Here is a 26,943-nt window from a genome sequence, read left to right as displayed (position 1 = left end):
TTTCTTAGCATTAAGTTCTTCATATGTTTTAGAATTTTGGTTTTCAGGCTCAGTTTGAGTGGAACGTTTTTGTTTTCCTTCTCTTTTTGTGTTCTTGCATTCTTGGTATAGTGGTTTTGGCCTGGCTGTTAGGGCCCTCAGACTAGACCAGAGGGATATTGGTATATTTCAAACCTAGTCACCTAGCTAGTGTGCTGCTTGCCTTAGATCTTTGTCCTGTTGCCTTCTCAAAAGCTTCATATAAGGCCTATCTCCATCAGTGATTTGTAGTAGCTTTTTTCCCCGTCCTCCTTTTGTGGGGCCCAGCCCTTCCATCCCAGCCCTTGCTAAGTGACCCTGGTTTAGGTTCCCTTTATGAATTTTATCATTACCCATAGGAGTTGTTAGATTAGAAAGATGTATTAAGAAGATAAATTTGGCTGCAGTTTGGAGAATGAACTGAAATGGAGATAGAAGATGTAGATTAAGAGTTTTTAGGGGGCCATAGCAGTAGGACAAGAGGGGAAGGATGTGAGAACATACAGCAAGTAGAATTTACTTGACTTTTTACAAATTGTAGGGTGCAGGAGAAGGAGTCCAAGGTAGTGACTGAGATTTTGAGCCCAAGTGAGTAGTAGTCGTAGTGATGTCGTCAGTGAAAACTAAACTTACAAAGAAGCTACTTAATATTTGTGTAGTTGCATAGAGGTCTTTTAGTAAAAATATTTAAGTTTTACAAACTTGTGTGATTGTGAAAAAAGGGTAATACATCTAAATTTATATAAAAGCTTTTAGCAGATCAAGAAGGGGAATTCTTTTTTCTTCCTTAATTTTCCCTGTTCGTGGAAGAGGGAGTTCTTAAGGTCTGTTTATTATAACAGTTAACATTTATTGTGTGTTCACTGTGTGCTGTCAGTGCTGTTCTAAATTTTTGTATGTATTCATTTAATTCTCACAACAGCCCTAAGAAGGTGAGATTATCATTGCCCTTTACAGATGAGGAAACTGAAGCACAGAGAAGTTAGGTAACTTGCCCAAAGTCTTAGCAAAGGAGCAGAGGTGGGATTCAAATCTAGGCAGTCTGACTCCAGAACCTGCCCTCTTCGTTTACTAAAAGTCCTCTGCACTGTTTTACTTTTTCATATGTTGTTAAATATCTTACATTCTTCTTCAGAATCTGCAAAAAATATTTTAAGGAAAATTACAGCTTTGCAAAGTTTATACAAGCTTATGAAATAATAACTAATGTTTATTGAGCACTTCCAGTATAATAGTATAATAGTTGAGGCTTTACCTACTTTCATGACATTATTTTAATGTTACTTTGACTAAATCTTGCTAATTTTTTTAATGCATTAAATAAAATGGCATACATTAGGATTGGCACCCAATTTATCATTATGCATCACCTTAATTTTATTGGGAAAATGTCACATTTTAAATTGAATAAGTTATTTACCCATAGGATTATAAAATATCACAATGCTTTTGATCTACTGATTGACAATATTATTTGTATTTTAGGCTTTTGTTCAAATGGGAATTAGATTATGCTGTAGTTTTCTAATTTTGTATCTTTCAGCTGTGGAATTGTTTCTTTAAATGAAATCTTACTTGGAACCTTCATATATCAACTAGAAAAGTCAGAGTTGTTCTGTTTTAAACTGGGGGTGTGTTGTGCTAGGGGTCCGCCTGGAACTCCCTGAAGCATTGCTGATGAACCATAGGGCTCCCTGAAGCTCATTTTGAAAACCAATTAGCTCTAGTAAAATATGTTAATAAATACTGTTTTTACATTACCTATCATAAAATAGGTGCTAAAGTATTTATCACTGAAGTGAGTAATTGGCTGACATCTTACTTAACTAGTTTTTTTCCACCTTGCTATTTCATTTTAATAAACAACATTAAGTATAAGTGAATCAGTTTTATGCAAAGCAAATCAGAAATTTAAATTTTCTCTAGTTTTTGAAATAATTTATATTTGCTTCCTTTTTTTTTTTTTGCATTTACTTATAGCTAGGTATATTTTGTAAGCTTTATTTCTCCTTTTTATTTAGATGAATAATACTGCAGCTAGTCCAATGTCTACTGCAACTTCAAGTAGTGGAAGGAATACAGGGAAGTCTATAAGCTTTGCAACAGAATTACAGAGTATGATGTAAGTATATCCTTGCATGCTGTTGCTATTACTATTTTAAATTTATTCATGTTGAAAGGCAATAGACATAACATTTATAAAACTTGGGAATAATTTGTTATTAATCAAGTAAAAATGAAATACTGTGATAACATTTTAAATTGCTGTATGTAGAGGCAAAATTGGTTAAAAATGCTACAGTGGTACTGTATTTGAAAAATGAGTATTGATTCATCTTTATAAATGATAGAATGAATAATTATGTGGACATATTTGCTCTAATATTTGTCTGAGTCTGTGTTATGTATTGTTTATTTCTATTCTAGTTTATAGATTTAGGAAATTTTGAGACTGATTATATTCTTGGACGGTTGGAATGTTTTCACGTGGAAGGTCTTAGTTTTTCTCAACTGTCATAATAATTCAATAAGCCTAATTTAAGTTAGTTTTTAGTTTTGATAATATTTGAAATCACTGTTTCAGAACACTGGGGAAAACTTAGAGCATTTAAAAAACAGATGTATTCAATCTTTGGGAAGTTGCAGAGTCATTAAGATTTCTTAAGACTCTGTTCAGCTTGATTTCTGGTTTCTTGCATTAGGTGAAACTACATCTCTTGATTTGATAAGAGATGGCACATTTATTAGAAATGTCTTTTGACACATGGTAGTTTTTCATTATATTGGTTCAGGAGACAATTGTCTGTATAAGATGGGGGACCACATATTATAGTGCTCTTCTTATCCTGTGGATTCATGACTTATCCTGTGGATTCATATTCATACTCATGACTTATCAGGTAGTTTAAAAGAATATTTTTGTTGAAGGTTTAAGTGTCTTCCTCTTGTGGCTAAATTGATAGCCTTCATAGTTGAATTAATGTCACTATGTGATGATTACTGTTAAAAGGTAAAATGAGTTTGAGTATATGTCTTGTAATTGCATGATGAACTTACTTTATACAATATTGAAAACATTTAGTTCAGGAGCTCTCAAACTTTTTGGCCTCAGGATCCTTTTATACTTTTAATCATTGAAGATCCTGAAGAATATTTGTTTATTACGGTGATAGTTATTAATATTTATTACTTAGAATTTATTATTAAAAAAATTTTTTTTTTGAGGCAGAGTCTCACTCTGTTGCCCAGGCTGGAGTGCAGTGGCACAATCTTGGCTCACTGCAACCTTCACTTCCTGGGTTCAGCGATTTTCCTGCCTCCGCCTCCCAAGTAGCTGGGATTACAGGGGTGTGCCACCACACCCAGCTAATTTTTGTATTTTTAGTAGAGGCAGGGTTTTCCCGTGTTTGCCAGAATTACTTAGAATTTAAAAAGAAAGACATTTATGTATTAACTTGAAAAGTAATAAGCCTATTATATGTTAATATAAATAATATATTTCTTATAAAAATATTTTAAAGCCAAAAGTTGATTGCACCTTTCAGGTGAGATGCCAATAAATGTGACATATTTAGCAACTGTATGAAGTGAGCCTATATTTTAAATTATGGAGAATTTTAAGGGTTTATGCTTATGTACATTTTTGTGGATTAGTTTAAGTTTTTTCATTATAGTTTAGTGGCTTTATATTAAGAATCTTCTATGTTGTATTATGTTAATTATGTTTAAAAATACTAAGCATGTTTTAAAAGTTTTAGAGTAAGGTGAAAAAATTCATTTTCTGTAGAGCTGGTTCATTGATTTACCTTGTATTTTTAAAACTTTTAATTTGGGAATTTTCAAGCTTACAGTGTAATGAAACCCATATATCCATAATCGGGCTTTAACAATAATTGTGTTTTTCCAGTCTTATTTAACCTTTCTCCTTACCTTTCTCCCTTTTAAAAAAAAAATGAAGTATTTTAAAGCAAATCCCAGACATCTTATTTCGAAATTTATAGTATTTATTAAAACAATATACTTGTTAGTAAAGTTAAAAACAGATGTCCTGTAGCAGAAGTCAACAAACTATGGCCATGGGCTTGCTGCCTATTTTTGTAAATATCATTTTCATTGTACCATAGCCAGGCTTATTCATCTATCTGTTGTCTATTGAAGCCTTCATGCTCTGTGCCAGAGTTGAGTATTTGCAACAGAGACTATATGACCTGTAAAACTGACAATATTTGCTATATGGTCTTTTACAGAAAAAGTTTGATAATCTCTGATCTGTAAAAGACAGTTGTGTTTGAGAAGAAGGCTACAAAAATTAAAAATAAAAATTAAAAAATCTATGTAGCCACCAAAATTAAAAATAAAATATTAAAAAAACCAAACTATGTTCCCACAAAAATTAAAAATTAAATTAAAAGCTTGTAGAGTATTCTTTTGTCATTTATACTTAGGAGAATTTCTGTTTAGTGCATTTGATGGACCTTGGGCCATTTTAAAAAAACTGAGAAAAAATAAAGGCTAAATTCAGCACTTTCTTATTAAATACTTTTGCAAACATCTTCCCAACCAATGTACCTAAGCTGGATTCGGAATGCAAAAGTTATTGTTGGCTACAACTCTGGAAGAAATGTACATTTTCCTTCTATTTCAGACCTCATAGAGAGGCCATTCCTAATAGTTACATTCATCATTTATAGTTTGAAGTTTTTCCCCCCCCCTTATGAATTTCTTTATAGAACAGGGAAACAGGGCCAAAATTGGGAGAGTCTTTTTAAATTTACCAGTATTTCTATTGTTATCAAGATTTTTAGGCTTTTGATTGTATAAAATTAGACTCAATGTATATTTAATTCTTATGTGTATTTCAAATGAGAAAGTGTGGACTTATGCTGCTATGTTTATTTTGTGTTACAGTAATTTCATTCTGGGAATCCCTACTTTACTGCTGCTGTTCATGGTACTAAGCCTTTTATATTGCTCCTTTTCAATCCTCTGCTGCTGCCTTCCCCATCCATTCACTATTAATGAGTTGTTGTTCTTTTGGGTCCCTGGCCTCTAAATAAGTAACAATATTGTAGTGTCATTTCTGGGGAATGGTTTCACTGAAAGTTGTCTAGTTGTCAAGCACAAATGAAATGGTCATGATCTGCTATTAAATATAGAACTGGCAACCAATCTGTCCTAGTATTAGAGCCTTGGAGAACTTACTGTATTTTGAATTTGGGTGGTAAATTCCACCAGTGAAACATTCTTAACAGAAGTTTTTTTTGTTTGTTTGTTGTTTTTGTTTTTTTGTTTTTTGTTTTTTTTGAGAGGAATCTAGTTTTGTTGCCGGGTTGGAGTGCAGTTGCCCGATCTCTGCTCACTACAACCTCTGCCTCCCGGCCTCAAGTGACTTTTCTGCCTCAGCCTTCCAAGTAGCTGGGAATACAGGCATGTGCTACCATGCCAGGCTAATTTTTGTATTTTTAGTAGAGATGGGGTTTCACCATGTTGGCTAGGCTGGTCTCAAACTCCTGACCTCAAGGGATACACCTGCTTTGGCCTCCCAAAGTGCTGGGATTACAGGCGTGAGCCACCGTGCCTGGCCTCTTCTTACAGATTTCAAAGGAAAGGATTAGTAGTCTAACAAGTGTTAGTGGGTTGGGATGATAGCAGTTGTGCCTTACCTAGTGCATATAACTGAGCATATTTGCTATATGCTGTTTATCACAGCTCCTTTGAATAACCTGTACTGGAATGGTCCAGAGGTTTTTCATTTTTAGGTTATTGAACTCAAGCAGCCTGTAAATTTGAAAATGAAATCTTTTCATCGACATTACAGGTATTTTAACAAACTTCTTCAGAATTTTAAGTAATTTAAATGCACTTTGAGAGTCTTCATTGAGTTCTTCCTTACTTTACCCATTTATATATTTCCTGCCTTGTCATGTACATTTTTAGAGTTACAGGCCTGAGTATGACGATGCCAGGTTTCACAGCTCAGTAGTGCTTAGTAATTATAATGTCACCACGTTTTTAAAAATTGGGAGTTTTTGGGATAAATAGCAATAACATTGAAAAAATCTTGTTTACATGTTACTTTTATATTGTAAGAATTCTTCCAAATGAAAATTTCATCCTTATCTAACATCCAGAAATTAAAAAAAAATTTAATCAGAATTTGCTTACATATAATAAAATACATTTTTAAATTGTACAGTTCTACAATTTTTGCACTTTAAAAAATTACCTTTGTATTTTTGAGATGGGGTCTCTATGTTGCCCAGGCTGATCTTGAACTCCTAGGCACAAGTGACCCTCCTGCCCCTGTCTCCCAAATAGCTTGGACTACAGGATTGTGCCACTGTGCCCAGCTAAAAATCATTTACTGAGTCCTTCTTATATGGCAGGAACTGAATGCCTTCAAGAGGCGTATAGTCTAGCAGTAGAGAAGGAGACAAATATTTGTAATGAAATAGGATGCGAAAAATTCCATGATAGTACAAAGGAGGGAATGAGGAACTCTTCTGAGGATAAGCTACCTATGTTTAGGTCTGTAGTTCTGCCCGCTTCCTGGAATGTCTGTTGAGTATTCTGTGAGCACCTCGAGTTTAGAATGTCCAAAACTGAACTAATAATTTTCTCAGTAACATTTGCTGCTTCTCCTGAGTGTGTTTGGGATAAATAGCAATGACCATTTATTCACTGCTGCACTATACTAGACCTTTGTTTTGTATGTGAAATGGTATCACTTGGCTATTTTTTAAGTATTATGAAGATATGAGCTGTGAAAGAATGTGTGCCCCCTTCATCTAACTTTAGAGAGCCCTGATATGTATAGTCTCTGAATTTTTAGTAGACGGGTTTTTAAGCTAACACAGGCTTCCTTCAGATATTGTTTCCCTGGTTCATTTAAGTTTTTCAGGAAACTGGAAGAAATAAAAACTCCTGAAGATAAAAAGTATGAACCTACTATAATTCCAAAGGTGCTTTAATAGTATCAGTGATAATAATGAATACTTGTATAGAGCATGCTGTGTACCAGACACTCTCTTGAGTACCTCCCATATGCCATTTCATTTCATCCTCACACAACTCTGTGAGGGTAGATGCTATTATTCCCCTTTTATAGATGAAAGAATAGAGACACAAAGGTGGAGTAACTCACCAAATACTATCCTATAGTCAGTGGCAAATTCTGGATTAAAGCCAGAAAGTCTGATTCCAGATTCTGTGCTCTTGACACTTATGCTAAACTGCATTTCAGTTAATAAACTTTTTATTTTGATTTACAAAATTTAGTTTATAAATTAACTTTTAACAGTTTATGTGTGACTACTGTGCTATAATGAAATAAAATGTGGAAGCTGAATGTTTTTTCAGTTGATTGCTTGGTTATTAGTAACGAGGTCCCAGGTGATCCTCCTGCCTCAGCAAGTAGCTGGAACTACAGGGGTGGGTCACCACACCTGGCTGATTTTTGTATTGTTTTGTAGAGGCAGGATTTTGCCATGTTGCTCAGGCTGATCTCGAACTCCTTGGCTCGAGTGATCCTCCCACCTTGACCTCCAAAGTGTTGGGATTAGAAGCATGAGCGTCTGTGCCCAGCCTGTCATTTTTATACTATCATGGCATTTGTTGTAGTTTCCTGTATCTTAACAAATTTTTTTCAGCAAGGGCATATCAGTAACTAAAAGAAAGGATAATTTTCATGGAAATTCTATACTTACCATATACTCCTTATTAGATGCTCATATTTGTGTTATTTCATAATTTTGGATATAAATATGGCCATATTATTTGAATATTTAAATGTCTATCCTACTTTTATGTTTTATCACTGTTAAATAATCGTTGATCTTAATTTCTCATATTTAAATTACACTAAAATATGTGGTAAACTTACCCATTTACTTTTTGTGAAATGCATCTGTTTGGGATATTTTAAGATATGCTTTAGTTTATAACTATAATAGTAATCAGGAATGTTTTCAAATTGTAATGTGAGAATATGTATTAAGGCAGATTTCCTGAAAGTGAGAATATGTATAAAAGCAGATTGAGAACATAAAAACACTGTGTAATGGAAAGTCTTTTTTCCTTTCAGGAATGAAATAGGAAATCTTTAAGTTTCTAGATCCAGTTAAATTAAGTGCTTGTGTTAAAAAATGTCATTTTATAAATGTGGCTAAATAAAATAATTTATTTTTTTTTAAATATTACTATCAGTTCTCTCACGAGAAAGTAATAATTAGAACTTTTAGTTTAGGAGTATATGTGTAATTACCAGGGAAAAAAGTGTCTTGCTTACTTATAGAAATGAATTCTTGAAATTCAGGTAGATGAAGTTATTTGAGTAATTCTGTGATGAAAATCCTTAGTTATATGGGGAAAAATAGGTAAAAATTCACAGATCCATCAGCCTAAAATTGCAGTATAGTTGCTGATTATCACATTGGAGAGTGGCAATCCCTGTTCTGAACTAATTTGATGGTAGAGCCAGGCTGTAATTGATGTATAGCTATTTATGGTCTTTTCTTAATTTTAGAGTGAATGTTCATACATTTCACCATGTTCCTGAATACTTCTCTAGACTCTACTGAAAGTGTTATGTGATTTATGTACAGTATTAACTTTCAAAAATCTGAAAACTTTGTATTCTGAAATGCATGTTTCAGATAAGAGATTGTGAACTTGTATCTACCTCACAGGGAAGATTAAATGAGATGATTGAATTAAAACACTAGTATAGTTCCTGGCAGATGATAAACATTGTGCTATTGTTACCATTACCTTTTAAAAAAATAAATATCATCATCAACACACTTAATAAGGAGTTTATAAAAAGTAATTCAAGTATAGGGGGAAATATTTGCAATTTAATGGGAAGAATTTCATAATTATAGAGAAGAAAGGATTTGTCTACATTATAGCATGCTGTATAACTTTCCACAGTGATAGAAATTTTATTTCTTTTTTGTCCAGTGTGATAGCCACTAGCCACGGGTGCCTATTGAGTATATTAAATAAGCCAGGCAGCTGAGCAACTGAATTGTAAATTTCATTTAAGTTTAGCCCTGAACTTAGCAAATAGCTACCATATTGTGCAGCACAGAAGAAATATAGTAAATATAAATTATATATAGAATGCTTCTTTTCTGGGTTGCATGTATTATATTTTTTTGAGATTGGGAAAAATAACATTTTACATGTTATAACCTGTTTTTATATTTGATTTTAACACAGTCGTTGATCTACTTTTTTGCCCTCTCTCTTTTTTAAGTTGTCATTGTCCCACAGTTCTTTATAGCTTTGAAGATGTTAATATTTGGCTACTTTGGCAAGTCGGATTTGATTGAGAAGTTTAATATTACATTTATGTTCCATTTTTTAGAAAGTATGAATAATAAAGAAATGTGTTCAGTTTCTTAAAAATGATCTTTTGTGAATGTGTGTTCTCTCTCTCTCTATATATATATACACACACACACACACGCTTAGTCTTTCTGAAAAATCCTCTGACTGTAACTCTGAATGTATTGTATTACACTTGATTATCATGTCAGCATGTATAATTGAATATATATGTCATCATGAGTTTTAGGTTCTCATTTTTATGTAGCTAGATTTGCAAAATTTCTGGTAGCTGTGAAATTAGCAATATGTTGTGAAGTGTTCTATCAATGCATTATTTTTATTATGGTGATATTTTGAAAACCTGTTAATTTAAATGTACCAGCTTCAAAATTTATCTTTAGAAAAGTGGGGCGAGGTGTGGTGGCTCATGTCTGTAATCCCAGCACTTTGGAGGACTGAAGTCGGGGGATCTCTTGAGGCCAGGAGTTTTGAGACTAGCCTGGGCAACATACTTGAGATGCTGCCTCTACAGAAAATAAAATTAAAAGCAGTTATCTGGGCCCTGTAGTCCCAGCTACTTGGGAGGCTGAGGCAGGAGGATCACTTGCATCTAGGAGGTCAGGGCTGCAGTGAACCATGATCCTGCCACTGTTCTCCAGCCTGGGTAACACAGTGAGACTGTCTCAAAAAATAAAAAATAAAAAAGTACTAGATAAAAATGGATTCTTCATTACTAAAAATATATCACAGAGTGGTTAATAATTTTAGATAGGAAATTAATATTTGATGCCTATGATTATGTATTGATTTGCCTCTTTACAGTAAATTCTGTAAATTAAAAAGGTGAGTGTAATTTTAGAAAAGAATAGTAAATTCTTAATATAGAGGAATAAATCTTGCTGATTTTGACTTTTTGCTGGTTCTGAAGTCCCATGATAGTTAAGTTTGCCAAAGCACAGTTTCGATTATCTCTAGATGTGAGATTGGTGGGCACTTTTACATTACAGCCAAAGAAATGAGAATTGGGCCAGGTGAGGTGGCTCACACCTATAATCCCAGCACTTTGGGAGGCTAAGGTGGACAGATCACTTGAGGTCAGTCAGGAGTTCGAGACCAGCCTGACCACCATGGTGAAACCCTGTCTCTACTAAAAAAAAAAAAAAAAAATTAGCCAGGTATGGTGGCACATGCCTTTAATCACAGCTACTTAGGAGGCTGAGGCAGGAGAATCGCCTGATCCTAGGGGGTGGAGGTTACGGTGAGCTGAGATTGCAACACTACACTCCAGCCTGGGTGACAGAGCGAGACTCTTGTCTCGAAAAAAGGAAAAAAAAAAAAAAAGAAATGAGAATTGATACATTCTGATGTGTTTTAAGACGTTAACATGTATTAACATATATGTGTGTATATGTATGTGTGCTTTTAATATCAAAAGTATATATCAAAATATATCAAAAATATATATTCAAATGAGGATGCCATCTTTTGCAAATATATCTTTTTTGGACATCTATGTAGACTTTAAAAAAAATCTTAACTGTGAAACACCATATGCCTTTGAAAAAAATGTTGTAGTCATTAGAAAGTTTTCTAATTGGCATAAAATTTTTTTTCCTATGACAGAAGAGAGTACACAACCACTTTTCTAGAGAAGGAGTGACAACTATTATCTTTGACTGCTTTTCTTCTTCTTTACCTTTCATAGGTTTCTGTGTCTTAAAACAGCTACGTTACAACCAGTTTTTGCCATGGCTGGTAGAGTCCTATTAGCCTTTCATGACTTTCTCTCTCTTCCGGTATTACACTGGTCAGTAATGTGTGTTTAATGGGGAAAGGGGGGGAAATTAAATTTTTGGGGTTGGCCTGGCAATCAATTAATATTTATTTATTCAACAAAAATAACATTCTTTTTGGTTGGAATTACTTTCCAAACATTCAGACTTGGAATACAACCCATTTCTAAGTCAAGCACTGATAGTATTTTTTTATTCCGCCTCTTCCAGTTTAGAATCTGAGCGTATCAATGTCTTTTATATATCTCTAATCCTTTAGAAGTATGTGAACATAGTTAATGTTTATTTTTAATAGAAATAAAACTTCACTTATCTGGAATTTGTAATTAAATACAAATATTTCAAAGGGCAAATTGATACAAAGAAAAATAATGCTACATCTGAGTGATTAAGGTAGCATGATACAGTGGAGAACACTAGTTTTGGAGCTACAAGATCTTGGTTCACTTCTTTCTGTATTGGTGGATTTTATATTTTAGGAACAGTTAACCCCCACCCCCAATAAAAAATCCTGGAAATTTTATGGGTAGGAGAGCTGTTATATCAACATTTTATTCTATAATAAATGAAGTATTTTTTTATATTTCCTCATAGAGACAGTTGTTTTCTGAAAAGAAAAAAATCGGAAAATACAGAAAGATAACAATTAACACCTTAATTATTAAATTAAATTAAAGTGCTTATTGGAACTGGGCATGGTGGCTCATGCCTGTAATCCCGGCACTTTGGGAGGCTGAGGCAGGAGAATTGCTTGAGCCCAGGAGTTTAAGACCACCCTGTACAACACAGTGGTACCCCATCTCCAAAAAAAAAAAAAGAACGAAAAGCCAGGCCTTTTGGTATGCTCCTGTGGCTCCTGATGCTTGGGAGGCTGAGGTGGAAGGATTGCTTAAGCCCAAGTGGTTGAGTCTGCAGTGATCTGTGATCGCACCACTGCACTTTAGCCTGGGTGACAGAGTGGGACCCTGTCTCCAAAAAAAAACTCAAGAGTGCTATTAAGGTTTTGGTATTTATCTTTCCAGTTTCTTTCCAATGCATACAAAAAATTAAAAAATACCAAAAGTGTGTATTATAATTACTATTGTGTAACTTGGATTTTTACTTAATATATATCTTTTCCATGTTGATAAATACACAGCATTATCTTTATAAGCTGTACTATAAACCCTAGCCTCAAGCGATCCTCCCGCCTCAGCCTCCCAAAGTGCTGGAAATACAGGGGTGACCTGCTACACCTGGCCTAAAACTGTTTTTTTTCTTTTTCTAAATATGTCTAGAGATCTCTGCATAGCAACATATAGGAGACTGTGTATGTGTGTGTGTGTATGTGTGCATGCATGCATTTGTGTAGTTACTGTTTGAATAAATCAGGAAGCTTCAAACGCAGTGAAGCCCCTTATTATCCAAGGAAACAGACAAGCCCTAAATGAGTTAGCAATGGCAGTAGAAGTAATGAGATCTTCACACAGATAAGCAAAAAAGAAGATAATAAAAGTGTCTATGATTCCTGTCCAAGCGAGTCATACACTTTGGGGGTGTGTACGTTTGTGTGTGACTTAATTTTTTGTTAAGTTCTTAGTAATTTTTAGTCATTATTGTGCTTTTTTGGTACCTGTCCTTTTTTCCTTTCACCTACTATATTGTGAACAACTGTCTATGTTATCAGATCTTTTTATTTCATTGTATGTATATCTATCATATTATTTTTAATCCCCTGCTGTTAAGTAATTAGATTATGTCCAGTTTTTCCACTATTATTAAAAATGATATAATGGAAGCTTGATACCTACTATTTGAAAGTCATGGAGGAATTTTTGAGTCCAAAGACTTTTGATACTAACTTCCTAATTTTTCCTATAGGAAAGTTGAACTAACATGTATTTCTATCAAGTTATAAGAGTACCTCTCCATCTTCCCTGACAGTTTTTAACAGTAAAAATATTGTGTTGTTTTTCAGCATTTCTTTGACAACTGGGCTTGAAAATACTTTGGCCATATGTATTTCTTCTTTTGTGCTTGTCTGTATTCTTAGTATAATTATACTTATTTTATTTTTTTCCTGTTAAGGAACTTTGATATACTAAAGGCACTGACCTTTTGTTGGTTATATTTGGCATTTTCCCTATTTTCCCCGCCAGCCCCTAAATCTTTCGGTTTCCTTAAGGTTCATATATAGTGATTACAAAAAAAATAAGAGTTTTCATTGCTCATGTAGTTTAATCAGTCGTATATCTTATTGCTTCTGTCTTTGACAGAATGTCCTACCCTTGATTTTGATATATATCTTCATGCACTTTCTTACATTTTGTATTTTTAGTTTCTATGGTTTTAATATTTAATCCATTGTTTTGTTGTATGATGTCAGGGAGGGTTCTAAGAATAATTTTTCTTCAAATTGATTTGTCAGTGGTCTTACCATCTCAGATTATATAAGCCTTCATTTCTCCTCAGAATTGAAATACTACCTTCATCAGATAATAAATTACTTTAAAATTTTCTGCTTTGTTCCATTGAGTAGTCTGTTTCTTTGCCAGTACTGCATTATTTTAGTTATTATAGCTTCTTAATGTGTTTTAATAGTTAGTATTATAGTTCAAGTCCATCCGCATAACTTTTCTTTTTTAAATATTTTTGACTCTTTTCCTATTTTTATTTTTCCAGATGAATTTTTAGGAATCATTTTATCAAGTTCCAAAACAAATTCTAAGTGCAAATTTTAAGTAGTTTCATTTTTCTTTTCTTTTTCTGGTTTTTGCTGTGTACTCAGATTTCAGACATTGGTCTGTGCAATTCATTTTACTTTTAAAGTTGATTAATGAAATCATTTTACATTTAGAAAGTTTATTTGAAACAACACTGGAGAGAAACAGTAAAAACAACTGACTAATGAGTGAGCTGGTTAACTACTGTACTATTAGAGACTGAAGAACTTCTCAGTTTTCTTTAATATTTGTTTTTCTTGCTAGAATGTAGAATTGTGCTGTGACTGCAGTATGTAAAAATCAGCCAAACTCTTCCCTCAATTTTAAATCATGCAGTTATTGTCTTAATTTTGAATGGTAGACATGGCTGGAAATAAATGACCAGTTTAATTTTTGAATAGATATATAAAACTGCATTCTGACTAATAGAATTATATATGTAGATATCTATGCAATATAAGTAATAAAGAATAAAGTTATTTAATATATTTTTATCTCATAGATACATGAAGATAATCTAAGTGACCAAATGATTCTATTTTAAATTTATTTCTACAGTAGATTATGAATATTAATGACTACTTATAAACAGAATACTAGGTACAGTTGCTTCATAGTACTCTGCTTGTAATACAGTGATGTCCTAGTGAATCATAGAAGCATAAAATGTACTTTGTGTCTAGGATAAATAGTCCTAATCTGTAATTTTGTTTGAATTTATAGATTTATTTTTATAGTTTTTGTTTTCTCTCCCCTTGGCAGCTGGTAATTTTGTTGCTGTCATGCCAGACTCCAGCAGTGTTTCACCTTCTTTCCTTTTGAATGTTGCTTCCAGTCTACAATAGTATAGTAATCAAATTTATTAGATTTGTATCTATAATAAGAGATCATAAACTAGGAAAAGTTGATACACTTTCTTTTCTGGAAAAAACTACTTGGTCTTCGGTGCATAACCATAATACCAATTTTGAGAGGGGTTTGCTTACTCCTTGGTTCAGATTTTTTGTTGTATTTTCTAAGGCTGAAATTGTCAGGTAGATGATCAGAGGTTATTTGTAAGTCCTTTGGGAGTGACTCTTTTCTCAATGAAATACAGTTAGGATTTTTAGTTAGATTGCTAAATCTGTAGTTCAGTACACTTTCTTTGCTTATAAAAAACGTCAGGTAATATTTATTTTCAGCTATGCCTAATTACCATTCATATCATTTTAAAGAAGTCGGCAAGACAGCTGGTTGGGATGGCAAAGGTTTGAGGTAGGGGAGTTGGAAGAGAGTGGTAAAGGTTTGTCATGTCAGTGGTAGAGTTAGGGAGAGAAAGCTAATTAAGAATATGCTCATTGTTGCCTAAGTTGTCAAGGACTCAGCTGAGCTTAGTCAACATTTATAAGGCCTCTAACAGGCTCTATTCCAGTCTTTCAAAGTGCTCAGCAGCTGGGCATAGGGCTGGGAAAGAAAGATAATTGGGTTAATTTAGGTATTTGAAGGGCAGATGTGGCAGAAGGCTATTGAAATTTGAGATGTTGGAGGTTCTGATCACTAATTTTGGGCTGGTTGGGAAGTATAGAATAGAAAGTATGGAGTTGATCAATTTGGAGAAAAATGGGGAGGGAGAAGGGATTGGAGATTTTAGTGAAGTATAAAACTAGGTAGAGTAGAAGTAGTCATTAAGAGAGCTGGAGGAACAGAAAATGTAACAGAAAATACAAGTATCACCTTGGAAATGCCATCTTCCCGGAAGTCTTCTTTGACCTCTCTACTCAGTTCCCTTTCTGTGTGCTGTGGTAACTTGTAATACTCTTTTAAGTCCTCATTTTACTATGTTACAGTGATCTTTGTATTTTTCTACCTCTCTTCCTCACCGTAAGCTCCCTGATTATGGGGATTGTTTTAAACTTCATGTTTTACAGTGCCTGGTACCTAAGTATTCCTGGTAGGTGTTGAATTTCGTAGAATTCATAGGAAATTGTGATCTTGATGGGACAGTGTAGTGTAGGAGGGCAGTCTCTGTGGGTGTGGCTGAAGTGATGAGTGAGTAGTATACTTGAAGTGTTTTCACTAATTTAGCACATTTTTTTTTTTTGTATGTATCTTAGTTTCTGTGACCAGCTGTTACAGCGGTCCTCAACCTTTTTGACACCAGGGACCAGTTTTATGGAAGACATTTTTTCCACAAACCTGGGTTGGTGGGGTGGGAACATGGGGAGTATGATTTTGGGATGAAAGGGTTACACCTCACATCATCAGGCATTAGATTCTCATAAGGAGCGCACAACTTAGATGCCTGGCATGTGCAGTTCACAATAGGGTTGGAGAATCTAATGCTGCAACTGATTTGACACGAGGCAGAGCTGAGGTGGTAATGTTCACTCACCTCTTGCTGTGCAGCCTGGTTCCCAACAGGCCACGAACTGGAACTGGGGGTTGGGGACCCCGAGCTATTATAAATCAGTCTGAAAATGTAAAGACTTCATTCATTTGGACACTACCGGGATTAGAACCTGGCATTTAGCTGACAAAAAGAGCTTATCCTTAAATTTTTTTGTTGTTTTCATGTGTTTTATAAGCTTCCTTTAAAAGGCACAGTAATATGATTATGACCATGTTTTAGCAGCCAGACATTATTTTTACAAATTATTATTTGCTTTGAAGTTAGTTTTTATCCCATTTTTCCCTCTCATTTCTACTCTCAAGATTTAGTCTAAAGCAGTGTTAATCAGCAAGTTTGTGGCTGTTACTGGTCTTCTGTGAGAAAGTAGCTTGAGCCAGAATGTAAACCAATTCCCTGCTTCCTTCATTGAAATAGTTTTCTTGTGATAAAAGCAGAAATTAAACGGCGTGTATTACAAATTACCTAATGTAATTGATTTACATTCTGATGCTAATTCCTTGTATTTTATTGTGTACTTGAAACAGTTCTTAGACTAGCACCTGTTGGCAGACCACATTTAATGTAGAAGATTATTATATACAAATGTTTTTGTTGATTCATTCACGAATACCAAGTGGATGCCTGCTGTGTACTATGCACTGTTCTAGGCTCTGGAGATGTAGCAGTGAATAAAACAAACACAAAATCCTTAATCTCATGGCTACATTCTAATTGTATTTGAAATATCAATATTATTTCTCATTTCTCAGAAATACTTTTGTTTTTGTGGTAAACTGTATCTTGCAGTTTACAGTTTTGTGCACTAAAAACTTTAGACTTAATTGTATGCATCTTTACATATAGTGGCAATACTACTATATAGTTTTGGCTCTGGTAATTTTTTTTCCTGTGACTAACAAAACCTTTGAAAAGAGTAATTGCTTATTTGAGTCACTTCCCAATTTTACTTGAAATTAGTTTTTCTGAAGCAAGTATCTTTTTATTTAAAAGGAATGTAAAAGGAATTACTTTTGAATAAAAGAGAACATTGACAACATGAACTGATTATGCAGTGGATGGAATTGTATGTTAAGCATTCATTGTTTGGTTGCCTTATATTCTGACAGATGACCTGTTTGTCAGACTTTAGAGTATTTTAGAGACTATGATGACATAATATAATTTTAATGATGAAATATAAAGAGCAGCAAATTGATGAAAACCAGTGAAACCTATGACTTAAAAAAATGAATCTTCCAGTGCAATGGTTCCCAAACTTTAGTGTGCATTAGAATCACCTGAGAGCCTTGCTGAACCATAAAACTGCTGGATCTCACCTCCAGCCTTTCTGATTGAGTAAATCAAGGGTGAACTCAACAATTTGCCTTTCAAATAAATTCCCAGGTGATGTTGATGTTGGTGATCCAGAGACCATATTTGGAAAACCAGTGCTTTTATATAATGTTATCTTGTAGTGCCCCTGATTTATCAATAAGTGGCTAATTTAATCATAGTTGTAGCAGATGGTGATTTAAAGAAAACTCAGCAGGTAAACTGGAAAGCCAAGAAATAACCAACATTTTTCTTAATCCTTATTTTAGTGGACTCATTAAATGGAAGATTGTGGTACAAAATATAGAGAATTATTGTGATTCCATAATTGTGACTTTAAATATGTAGAAGTAGACTGAAATACTAGTGATGTTCTTTTTTCCCCCTCTAGTGTAGTTGTCCCTAGAAGAACTAAATTGAAATTTAAATACCCTGTTTGTATTATAGGCAGTAACATTTATAATCAGGATCCCACTGATTATGTAGAGACAGAATTTAATGATACCAGTGGAAAGATTATAAACCTCTTTCTACTCATAAATTCATTTATTCAACATTTACTAAGTACATATGGTGTGCCATGAACTGTGTATACATTTGTGGAAATTAATAATTATAAATTGTGATAAGGACTCTGAAGGAAAATGTATAGGATACTATGAAATAGTAATGGGGGAACTAAAGCCTCCCAAAGAGAGTTCATTTAAACTGAAACATCAAGGATAGATAGGAATTTTGGTTACACAGAGTTGTGGGAAGAGGAAGTATCACTTCCATCACTAAATAGGTATTGTGCACTAACATCTTCCTATATATTATTTCATTTAACGCCCTGTTAGTTGAATGATATTGCCTTTTTTTTTTTTTTTTTTGAGGTGGAGTTTTACTTTGTCACCCAGGCTGGAGTGCAGTGGCAGGATCTTGGCTCACTGCAACCTCCACCTCTCGGATTCAAGTGATTCTCCTGCCTCAGCCTCCTGAGTAGCTGGGACTACAGGCATGTGCCACCATACCTGGCTGTTTTTTTTTTTTTTTTTGTATTTTTAGTAGAGACGAGGTTTCACCTTGTTGGTCAGGCTGGTCTCGAACTCTAGACCTCAACTGATCCTCCTAACTCAGCCTCCCAAAGTACTGGGATTACAGGTGTGAGCCACCATGCCTGCCTATTGCCAAATTTTAGATTAAGAAAACGAGGAGACAATAGAGCTAATGGTAGATAACTTTTTTTAGAATTTAGAATTTAATAGAAATTAAATAACTTTCCAGAATCATCCACCTATTGATTGGTAGAACTGGGATTACATTAGGTCTTTCTGACTCCAGAGTCAGACTTTTAACTGCTATGTTATATTAGAGAGATTTAAACTGATTTTGTTAATTATTAAATAATGTAAGTATACCCCTTTTTTTTCTCATTTCTATGGAAATGAGAAAGGTGCTGCTTTTAATGTAAAAACAGCTAGACATAGCAGGCCATTTAGAAGGATACATACACAGACCTCATATCCACACACGTGTTCACATGCGTACATACCTATTTATATAACCTTAAACTTCCTCTGATTGTAAAAGTGATGCATTTATTTGAGATTTTGGAATCTCTAGAACTAAAGAAGGAAAGAATTTTTTCATTCACAGATAACCATATTGACATTCTGTTTCATTATTTCAGTAGGCATGTAGTGTTTCTTAAAAATAGTAATTACACCGTGAATACAGAATTATTCTCTGATAAATAGACAGTGTTTTAATGAAATATACGTCTTTTTTTTAAAAAAGAGAATTGTGAAGTTCTTTCTTGGATGTAGAAAAATAAAGTATTTGGATTTCACTCTTCTGTTTAAAGGGAATAATCTCACAGGATTGTGTTTCTTTTATTTAAAACTTTTTTCTCTGTCATGTGCATACTCCCTTGCTTTTGCGGACAGACCCCAAGGATGCTGGGGAGTTTAAAAATATATGGAATGTAAGCCTTGCTGCATTTATGTTTATTAACCAGTTTAAAAAATATATTAAAGGTCAGATTTTGTTTTTGTCAAGCTTAACATCTTGCCTATAATGATACGTGGATATTCCTTTTGGGTTCATTATGTGCCATAGTGATTTATGTTGAGGTATTTCTTTTGTGCACATCTACCACCAAAAGATTTTAAATACAATTGCAGAACTTTACATTTGTAACTTGAGAAAGAAGGAAATACATCTTAAAAAGAAAATCAGAATACTCTTCCCTAACAGTCATATGTATATCAGTGAAATAGAATTCATTTTAAAGAAATGTATTCACTGTAGTTTAATTTACGATATCTCTGAATTCTAAGCTGTTGAATATAAATTAAATTTAGATGTTAACCAGATGTCCCATTATTTCACTTATCTTAATATGATATATGTAAATAATTCTTTAGTCTTGGCTTCTTTCTTTAATAGTAAACTCACACATATTTGTGGGGTATTTTTATTGAAAATGGGTTTCGTTTTTAATTATATAAAGTACCACCTCTCTTTTCAGCCATAAAAGTTATTTTTAAGGCATTTTCTTTTCTTATATAGTATTTCTTTAGCTATTACCACGTTCCTTTGCTAAGTCCTCCTACTTTTTGTTTAGGCATTTATTTGTCCATCCACTTCCATCTACTAGCTCATTAATTCATTTAAGAAATGTTCATTGAGGCTGGGTGCGGTGGCTCACGCCTATAATCCCAGCACTTTGGGAGACCAAGGTGGACAAATCACCTGAGGTCAGGAGTTCGAGACCAGCCTGACTAACGTGGTGAAACCAGGTCTCTACTAAAAAAATACAAAAATTAGCCAGGCTTGGTGGCCTGTGCCTATAATCCCAGCTAGTCAGGCAGAGGCAAGAGAATCGCTTGAACCCGGGAGGTGGAGGTTGCAGTGAGCCGAGATTGCACCACTGCACTCTGGCCTGGGCAATAGAGTGAGACCCTATCTCAAGAAAAAAAAAAAAAAAAGAAATGTTTATTGAATTCCTATTATATGCCAGGCATTTGGCTAGATGATGTGAAAAGAAATTAAGAGTGGGAGAGAGGGAATTCTTGTGTATCTGTGCTACCAAGAGAGTGTGTAGTTTAGTGTACTGTATTGTATCTCTGTGCTTAATGAAGTTGCCTGTGGGGCTGCTTGGGAGGGCATGCGAGGTTCTAGCTACCCTCTCAACCCTTCTTTCTTTCAACCCTGTGGATTCCTTTAAAAATCTGTTTTATTTATTGGGCTTTCTCGTAGCATTTCCTATGAAAAATGGATTTTGCAATTAAAAAGCTTCAGTATCACCTGTCTAGTAGAATTATATATGTTTACATATATGTATAAGTAGAGTGAGAATCTTACACACATAGAAACAGAGAATGACAGGTGGTAGGTGCAGATAAGTATGTGAAAAGAGTTACAGATGTACTACTGTAGGAATATGGAGGTGGATCAGAGAATTTTCAATTTGGAGGATGAAAGCTAGTGAAAATAGTGTAATTTGAGTTTTGTCTTCAAGAATAGGCAATATTTAGCCCTGGAGAGATTTGTAGGTAGGGTGACAGTGAGGATAGGTAGGGAATATTGCAAGTACAGGAGACAGCATGATCAAAGACACAGAGGCAGGGATGAGGCATCTGGGGCAAATAACTTACTGTGTCTAGAGAGAAACTAGGTCATAGAAAATACAGATAAAACATGATTAGTATCAAAATGTGGCAAGCTTTGGAAGACTGAGGGGTTAAGTCTTTTTCAAAGACAATCGGAAACCTTTGAAAAATGTTCGAAAAGATAAAGGTATGGTGTGCATTGATACTCATTAAGAAGAATTGATAATGCAGCACATAAAATGAGTTAGCTGTGGAAAGACCTGTTGTAGTAGTCCATGTAAGAGGGAATGGGAATGAAGAATAGCAATCTAGTGTAAGTGATATTGCGTAGGTTAGATTGTTAGGTCTTGGGGATTTATGAGATTAGAGAATTAGTTACCAAAAATGATTCCATGGTTTCTATCTTAGAGGACTAGCAAGCTGATTGTGCCATTAAGCTGCAGCATTAATTTATGAGCATTGGTTTATCATTTGTATCCTGATTGATTTTGAAAAGATTTGAGGAGTCTATGAGAATTATTTATAATACCAAAGGATTAAAAACTGGAAATTGGGATGAAGCCTGAAAGGAGTAGAGATACAAAATTAATCTAGGAGGTAAAAGTCTGCAGAGATGCATATAATAAAGTCCCTCTGGTTGCTGAGATGGGCCAAAAGTTTTACTGTCAACTTCATAGCAAATAGGAAAACACGTCGTTTGAGCATGACATTTTACAGTCTTTAACAATCAGGTGAACAAAAGTTTGATTTTTTTATAATATTGAATTGTAATAACTTATCTTTGATATTTTTAATAAGTGTCAAAGATTTTTATAAGTATCCTGACATCTTGTATTAATATCTCATTTAAATCTCAAAACATCCATGTGAGGCAGGGCAGATGGGTGGGTAGTTTTTCCTCTGTTTCATCCCATGAGGAACGTTTTAATATACAGCCTTTTTGTTACATAAATCAGTTTGCTAAATTCTGATTCAGCTAGGTGAAACAGATTTCTAAACTCACCAGAATGAAGCCTGGCTTAAGAGCGTAGTACGTGGTAACTACTCAACTGTCCTGCTTATAAAGAGCCCCTTAAACTTCAGGGATTTAAAAATTCTGTACCATTAGTTTTATTGTCTCCCTTGTCATAGCTCTGAATCTTGGTTTATTGCATTTTTGATATCTGAAGTGACCTTCCTTTTTAGGTCCACCAAGTATATTTCTTTTTTGTCTTAAAGGCAGACTCATCTTTCATATTTAGCATTTTTTTCTCTAAGCTTTCCTAGCCAAGCATGAAGAGCTAGTTTATACACTTTACCCAAAAAGCCAACATACTTTGACATTCCTGATTTTTAATAGGTTTTAAATTTGTGGTAGGCATAGCTTTTTTGTGGCCTCTTAATAGTTTTTGTTGTGCATATCGTAAAGCAGTTAAGTGCTTAATTGATTATGTTACCATTCTACATGTTCAAAGGAAAATGTACATATATGGGTTCTCTGCTGGATATTTAGAATCTAAAGCAGTGCTCATTTGGACATGAATGGAAAAAAAAAACGATCAGAGAATGAAAACAAATAAACCACTGCATGAATGGGCAACAAAGTACATTAGTTATAGCTAAAGGCAAGTCAGTTTTAAGGGTGGAGAGCAAAAATAAGTATATAGACAAGGGGAAGTTTAGGCCAAGTATAAATGAAGGAGTTCCCAACTGTATAAGAAATAAGATTGAAAATTCTGGTTCGAGTAGTCTAAGAAACCCCTTCAGAGGAGCTAACCTTCTCGGAACTTTGTCATGGTCTAACTCTTTGTATACTACTAAGTATTTAGTGGATGTTCTTTCTCTTTGTCATATCTACTTCATATCAACTTTTATCTCTCCGAATAAAAGGAATTTGAATTTCTCTTTAGTTTGACAATTTTTCATATATACAATTGTCTCTCATATTTTCTGTTTTATTGAATTAGTAGTCATGGAGAGGAAAAAAGATAAGAATAGGAACCTGTTATTGTGAAATATTTTACCAGTAAACAACTAGTATAGAATATCAAGGGCAATTGGTTATAAAATGAAAGCCTGTAGACCTGTCAGGTGGAGGTCTTTGATGGCTAAGATTCTAATATGGGTTATTAAAAGTATGATTTTCAGCACCTAGAAGGTGAGTAGTTGGAGCCAAATGGTTTTCCTCAGCAGTAGTCATGCCTCACAAACTTCTGTATTACATCAGAGCTACTAGATAGCTGTCTCAGGAACATGGGATGGAGACACCATTTTTAAACTTCATCAAGGCTTTTCACAAGGTTGTGGTGAGACATCATTGAGAACATGAAGAAATACAGACTAGTAGCTAGTTTGTACCGTTATGCAACTTAATAATTTGCAGAATGTCTCAAATTATTGAAGACATTTTTTACAAGAGAGAGTTAAGCACATAGGACCTTCTGTCTTAATCAGTCATTGTGGATAAACTGAGGGGTGTATGAATGTGAAAATTCTATTCAGGTTTGAGAAGTTGCCTTTTGGAGATGCAATTATTATAGATTAGATGATCTCTGTCAGTCTCTTGAGTCCTTCATAAGTAAGAATCAAGAGTAGACTACCAGGTGCTCTTCACTCTGTGTCAGAACCCTGAAACAGATCAAGTGGACAACCTCAGGGACCTTTAGTAGAGAAGGGGTTTCACCATGTTGGCCAGGATGGTCTTGATCTACTGACCTTGTGATCCACCTGCCTCTGCCTCCCAAAGTCCTGGGATTACAGATGTGAGCCACCATGCCCGGCCGAGATTCTGCATTTTTAACAAGCTTTCAGGTCATGCTGATTCTGCTGGTTTGTGAGCCACCCTATGAGTAGTTGAGTTTAGACTTAAGATGATTTAAGGTTTGGAAAGTTGATTATACTTAATATAATGCTTTTGTCAGATCAGTGTAGACAGTTTACATTTTATTTGACTGAAACTTTCAAGGTAGGTGGTAATACTTTTACAGATGAGGAAATTGAGACACAGGGAGCTTAAATGTTGCTTGCTCAGTTATATACTAGGCGCTGTAACTGAAATTTAAACTTAACATCAAAACCTCTGCTGTCCTTGTGTTTCCATGACGTTCTATGGTTTTCGTGAGAATACTTTTTCGATTTACAAATGTCTTGTGATTGGAGGACTTTGTTCTGTTTCTTACAACTTGAGTATGAAAAATAAAAAACATTATTCTTCATATGTATTATTTTTGGTATGGGTTCAGGAAAAATTAAGCTTTTCAAACATTAACACAAACTGTTAACTAAATTTTTGAAATTTTATGTATTCATGGTTTTTAATAGAAAAATATTGGCAAATTTAAAAAAAGGCTTCCAAAATCCTACTACTGTCTAAACCTTATATTATCACTGTTTTGAGTTCCTCTGATACAGATGCACTCTCACATTATTTTTTAAAATTGAGATTGTGGTTTATGCTTGTAATCCCAGCATTTTGGGAGGCCAAGGTGGGCGGATCATGAGGTCAAAAGATCGAGACCATCCTAGCCAACATGGTGAAACTCCATCTCTACTAAAAATACAAAATTAGCTGGGCATGGTGGTGTGCACCTGTAGTCCTAGCTACTCAGGAGGCTGAGGCAGGAGAATCGCTTGAACCCAGGAGGCGGAGGTTGCAGTGAGCTGAGATCGCGCCACTGCACTCCAGCCTGGTGACAGTGCGAGACACTGTCTCAAAAAAAAAAAAAAAAAAAAAAAGAGATTGTGTTATATATAACTTAGTATTCTATTTTTTTCACTAGGCACAACCTGTATAGTGACAAAGATAGAACTCATTGTATTTATAATAAAAACCCTTTCCTATTTTTCTCATGGTCATTGGCGCCATCAACCATTCTGTCCTAAGTGGCAGTCTCATTTTCCTTATTCTTTGCCTCTTCCATAGCTGCTGCCAAATTCTTCTGCTAGTTTCTTTGTAATATCTCTTCAACTTGCCCATATTTTTGAGTCCAGTCTCAATTTTTTTTAATGGTAGGTTAATGATTACTAAATCACCATGTTATTTGTGAATTTATTCTCTGCTGTTTTGGTTGACTGTTCTGGCTGTACACAGAACCTTTTGTCTATCTTCATACATCTTTTTAGTGGTTTCTGATGAAATAAGTGTGAATAATTGTAGGGTTTAAACTAAAAGTGATGAATTATCTTATTGTATCATTTTTAATTTGTAACCACATCTTTTTCTAACTTCTTGCCTTCATTGCCAGATAGGGTACTAGAATCTGAGAACTTGTAATAATATTGCTACTACTGAGGACTTTTAACTGTCTGTTATTCGGTAGTCATTTTCATGTGTATACCACATTTTGCCATTTCATTCCTTTCTTCTTGTTATCTGGAGTCCTATGCCATTGTACTCTTTATGAAGTTGCCGAGACAAACTCACTTTTAACCTTTTTCAGTGGATGTTTCTAATGAAAACTAATATGAAAATTTGTGTTTTCCTTTTAAAATGTAGTTATGACTTTATACTTGCATATGTATTTATTTAATATTAGTGTGATCCTACCTCATTTAGCTTAAAAGTTGTTAGTTTGCTCATTAAAGTATTACATATCAAGTTAAATATAGGTGCAGAATGATTGAAGAAGTCTGTTGACATTTATAGATACCCCCTTTTCTCTTTTCCTTAGTGCTTTATCTTTGCAAAAGTATCTCATGTATCATATCATAACCTGTGGTTTCTAATCAGAGCATTTTTTTTCAAAACCATATAGACTGAAAAATATAATTCATAGCTTTATTCCTACTCTCTGCCAGAGAAAAAAGCAGAGTACTTTTGTGGCTTCTCTGAGAACTTTTTGTTTTGAGTAATAATGTGGATAATTGTGGTTAAAATTGGGATAAAATTGGGGTGAATAGTACATGTCAAGGATTTACTTCTTGGAATCTTGTGTAGTACCTTTTTGGTAGGCACAGGAAAAAGTACACTTACTAGTGGATTTTTGTGAATATCAAATGAATTAGAATTTAAGAAATTATAATTAAAAGTTAAAGCTTAGAAATTAAGGTTGCCTGGGTCACTTAGCATATGTGTGGGGGTATGGGGCTTTGTAGATGGGGCTATGAGACCATAGTATAAGGAATACTACAGATAAATATAGGAAGTAGGATTTGATTCCAGCTGACACCAAAGCCTATGTTTATAATCATATTTATGATACATGATTATTTTAATTTTATAAATAAGGAGGATTATAGATTCTTGGTGTTTAAGTGTTTAATTTTTTACTCCTAAATTATATTTTTATATCGCATAAAGTATATATGTGTATTGTGGACATTGATTAAGACTGTTAATTATAATGATTAAGAATTATCTAGTTCCTTGAAACTTTTGTTTTCTGATCAGACTCAACCTAAAGGCCAGGTGTGGTGACTTATGCTTGTAATCTCAGCACTTTGGGAAACTGAGGTGGGAAGATTGCCTGAGCCCAGTAGTTCAAGACCAGCCTGGGCAACATGGCAAGAACCTGTCTCTACAAAAAATTACAGAATTATCTGGGTGTGGTTGTGCGTGCCTGTAGTCCAAGCTCCCCGGGACGCTGAGTTGGGAAGATCCTTGAACTCACGAGGTCAAAGTTGTAGTGAGCTGTGATCATGCCAGTGTACTCTAGCCTGGGTGACAGAGTGAGACCTTGTCTTGGGGGAGAAGGGGACTAAACAAACCTCACCTTAATCCTATTCCCTGATATACTTTTATTTTTTCTTAATCTCTTTGGTTCTGTTGGATTAGTATTTCTTAAAGATATGTGGCAGGATAGTTTGAAGACTCCAAGATTGTC

At 34.3% G+C, this 26,943-nt stretch overlaps 2 protein-coding genes across 15 annotated transcripts in view; one reads left to right on the top strand and one right to left on the bottom strand.

Moving 5' to 3' along the window:
• Positions 1 to 26,943, top strand: part of SUPT3H (SPT3 homolog, SAGA and STAGA complex component) — a 532,460-nt gene that overhangs the window by 10,672 nt on the left and 494,845 nt on the right. For 8 of the 9 annotated variants that reach the window (XR_002521342.2, XR_004184558.1, XM_017957910.2 and 5 more), the window contains one exon: positions 2,040 to 2,140. Coding sequence is in view for 6 of the 9 variants with exons in the window: in XM_017957910.2 (XP_017813399.1) it covers positions 2,040 to 2,140 (101 nt within the window). In the remaining 3 variants the exon portion in view is untranslated. Of the gene's footprint in view, positions 1 to 2,039; positions 2,141 to 26,943 lie in introns of those variants that run through there. The other variant, XM_021936738.2, reaches the window with a different exon arrangement.
• Positions 1 to 26,943, bottom strand: part of RUNX2 (RUNX family transcription factor 2) — a 335,124-nt gene that overhangs the window by 296,383 nt on the left and 11,798 nt on the right. The window lies entirely within an intron of this gene.

The sequence above is a fragment of the Papio anubis genome, chromosome 6 (assembly GCF_008728515.1).
Source record: "Papio anubis isolate 15944 chromosome 6, Panubis1.0, whole genome shotgun sequence".
NCBI classification, from domain to species: domain Eukaryota; kingdom Metazoa; phylum Chordata; class Mammalia; order Primates; family Cercopithecidae; genus Papio; species Papio anubis.
Note: the sequence above shows the minus strand (reverse complement) of the source record. Positions and strands in the feature narration are given on the sequence as shown.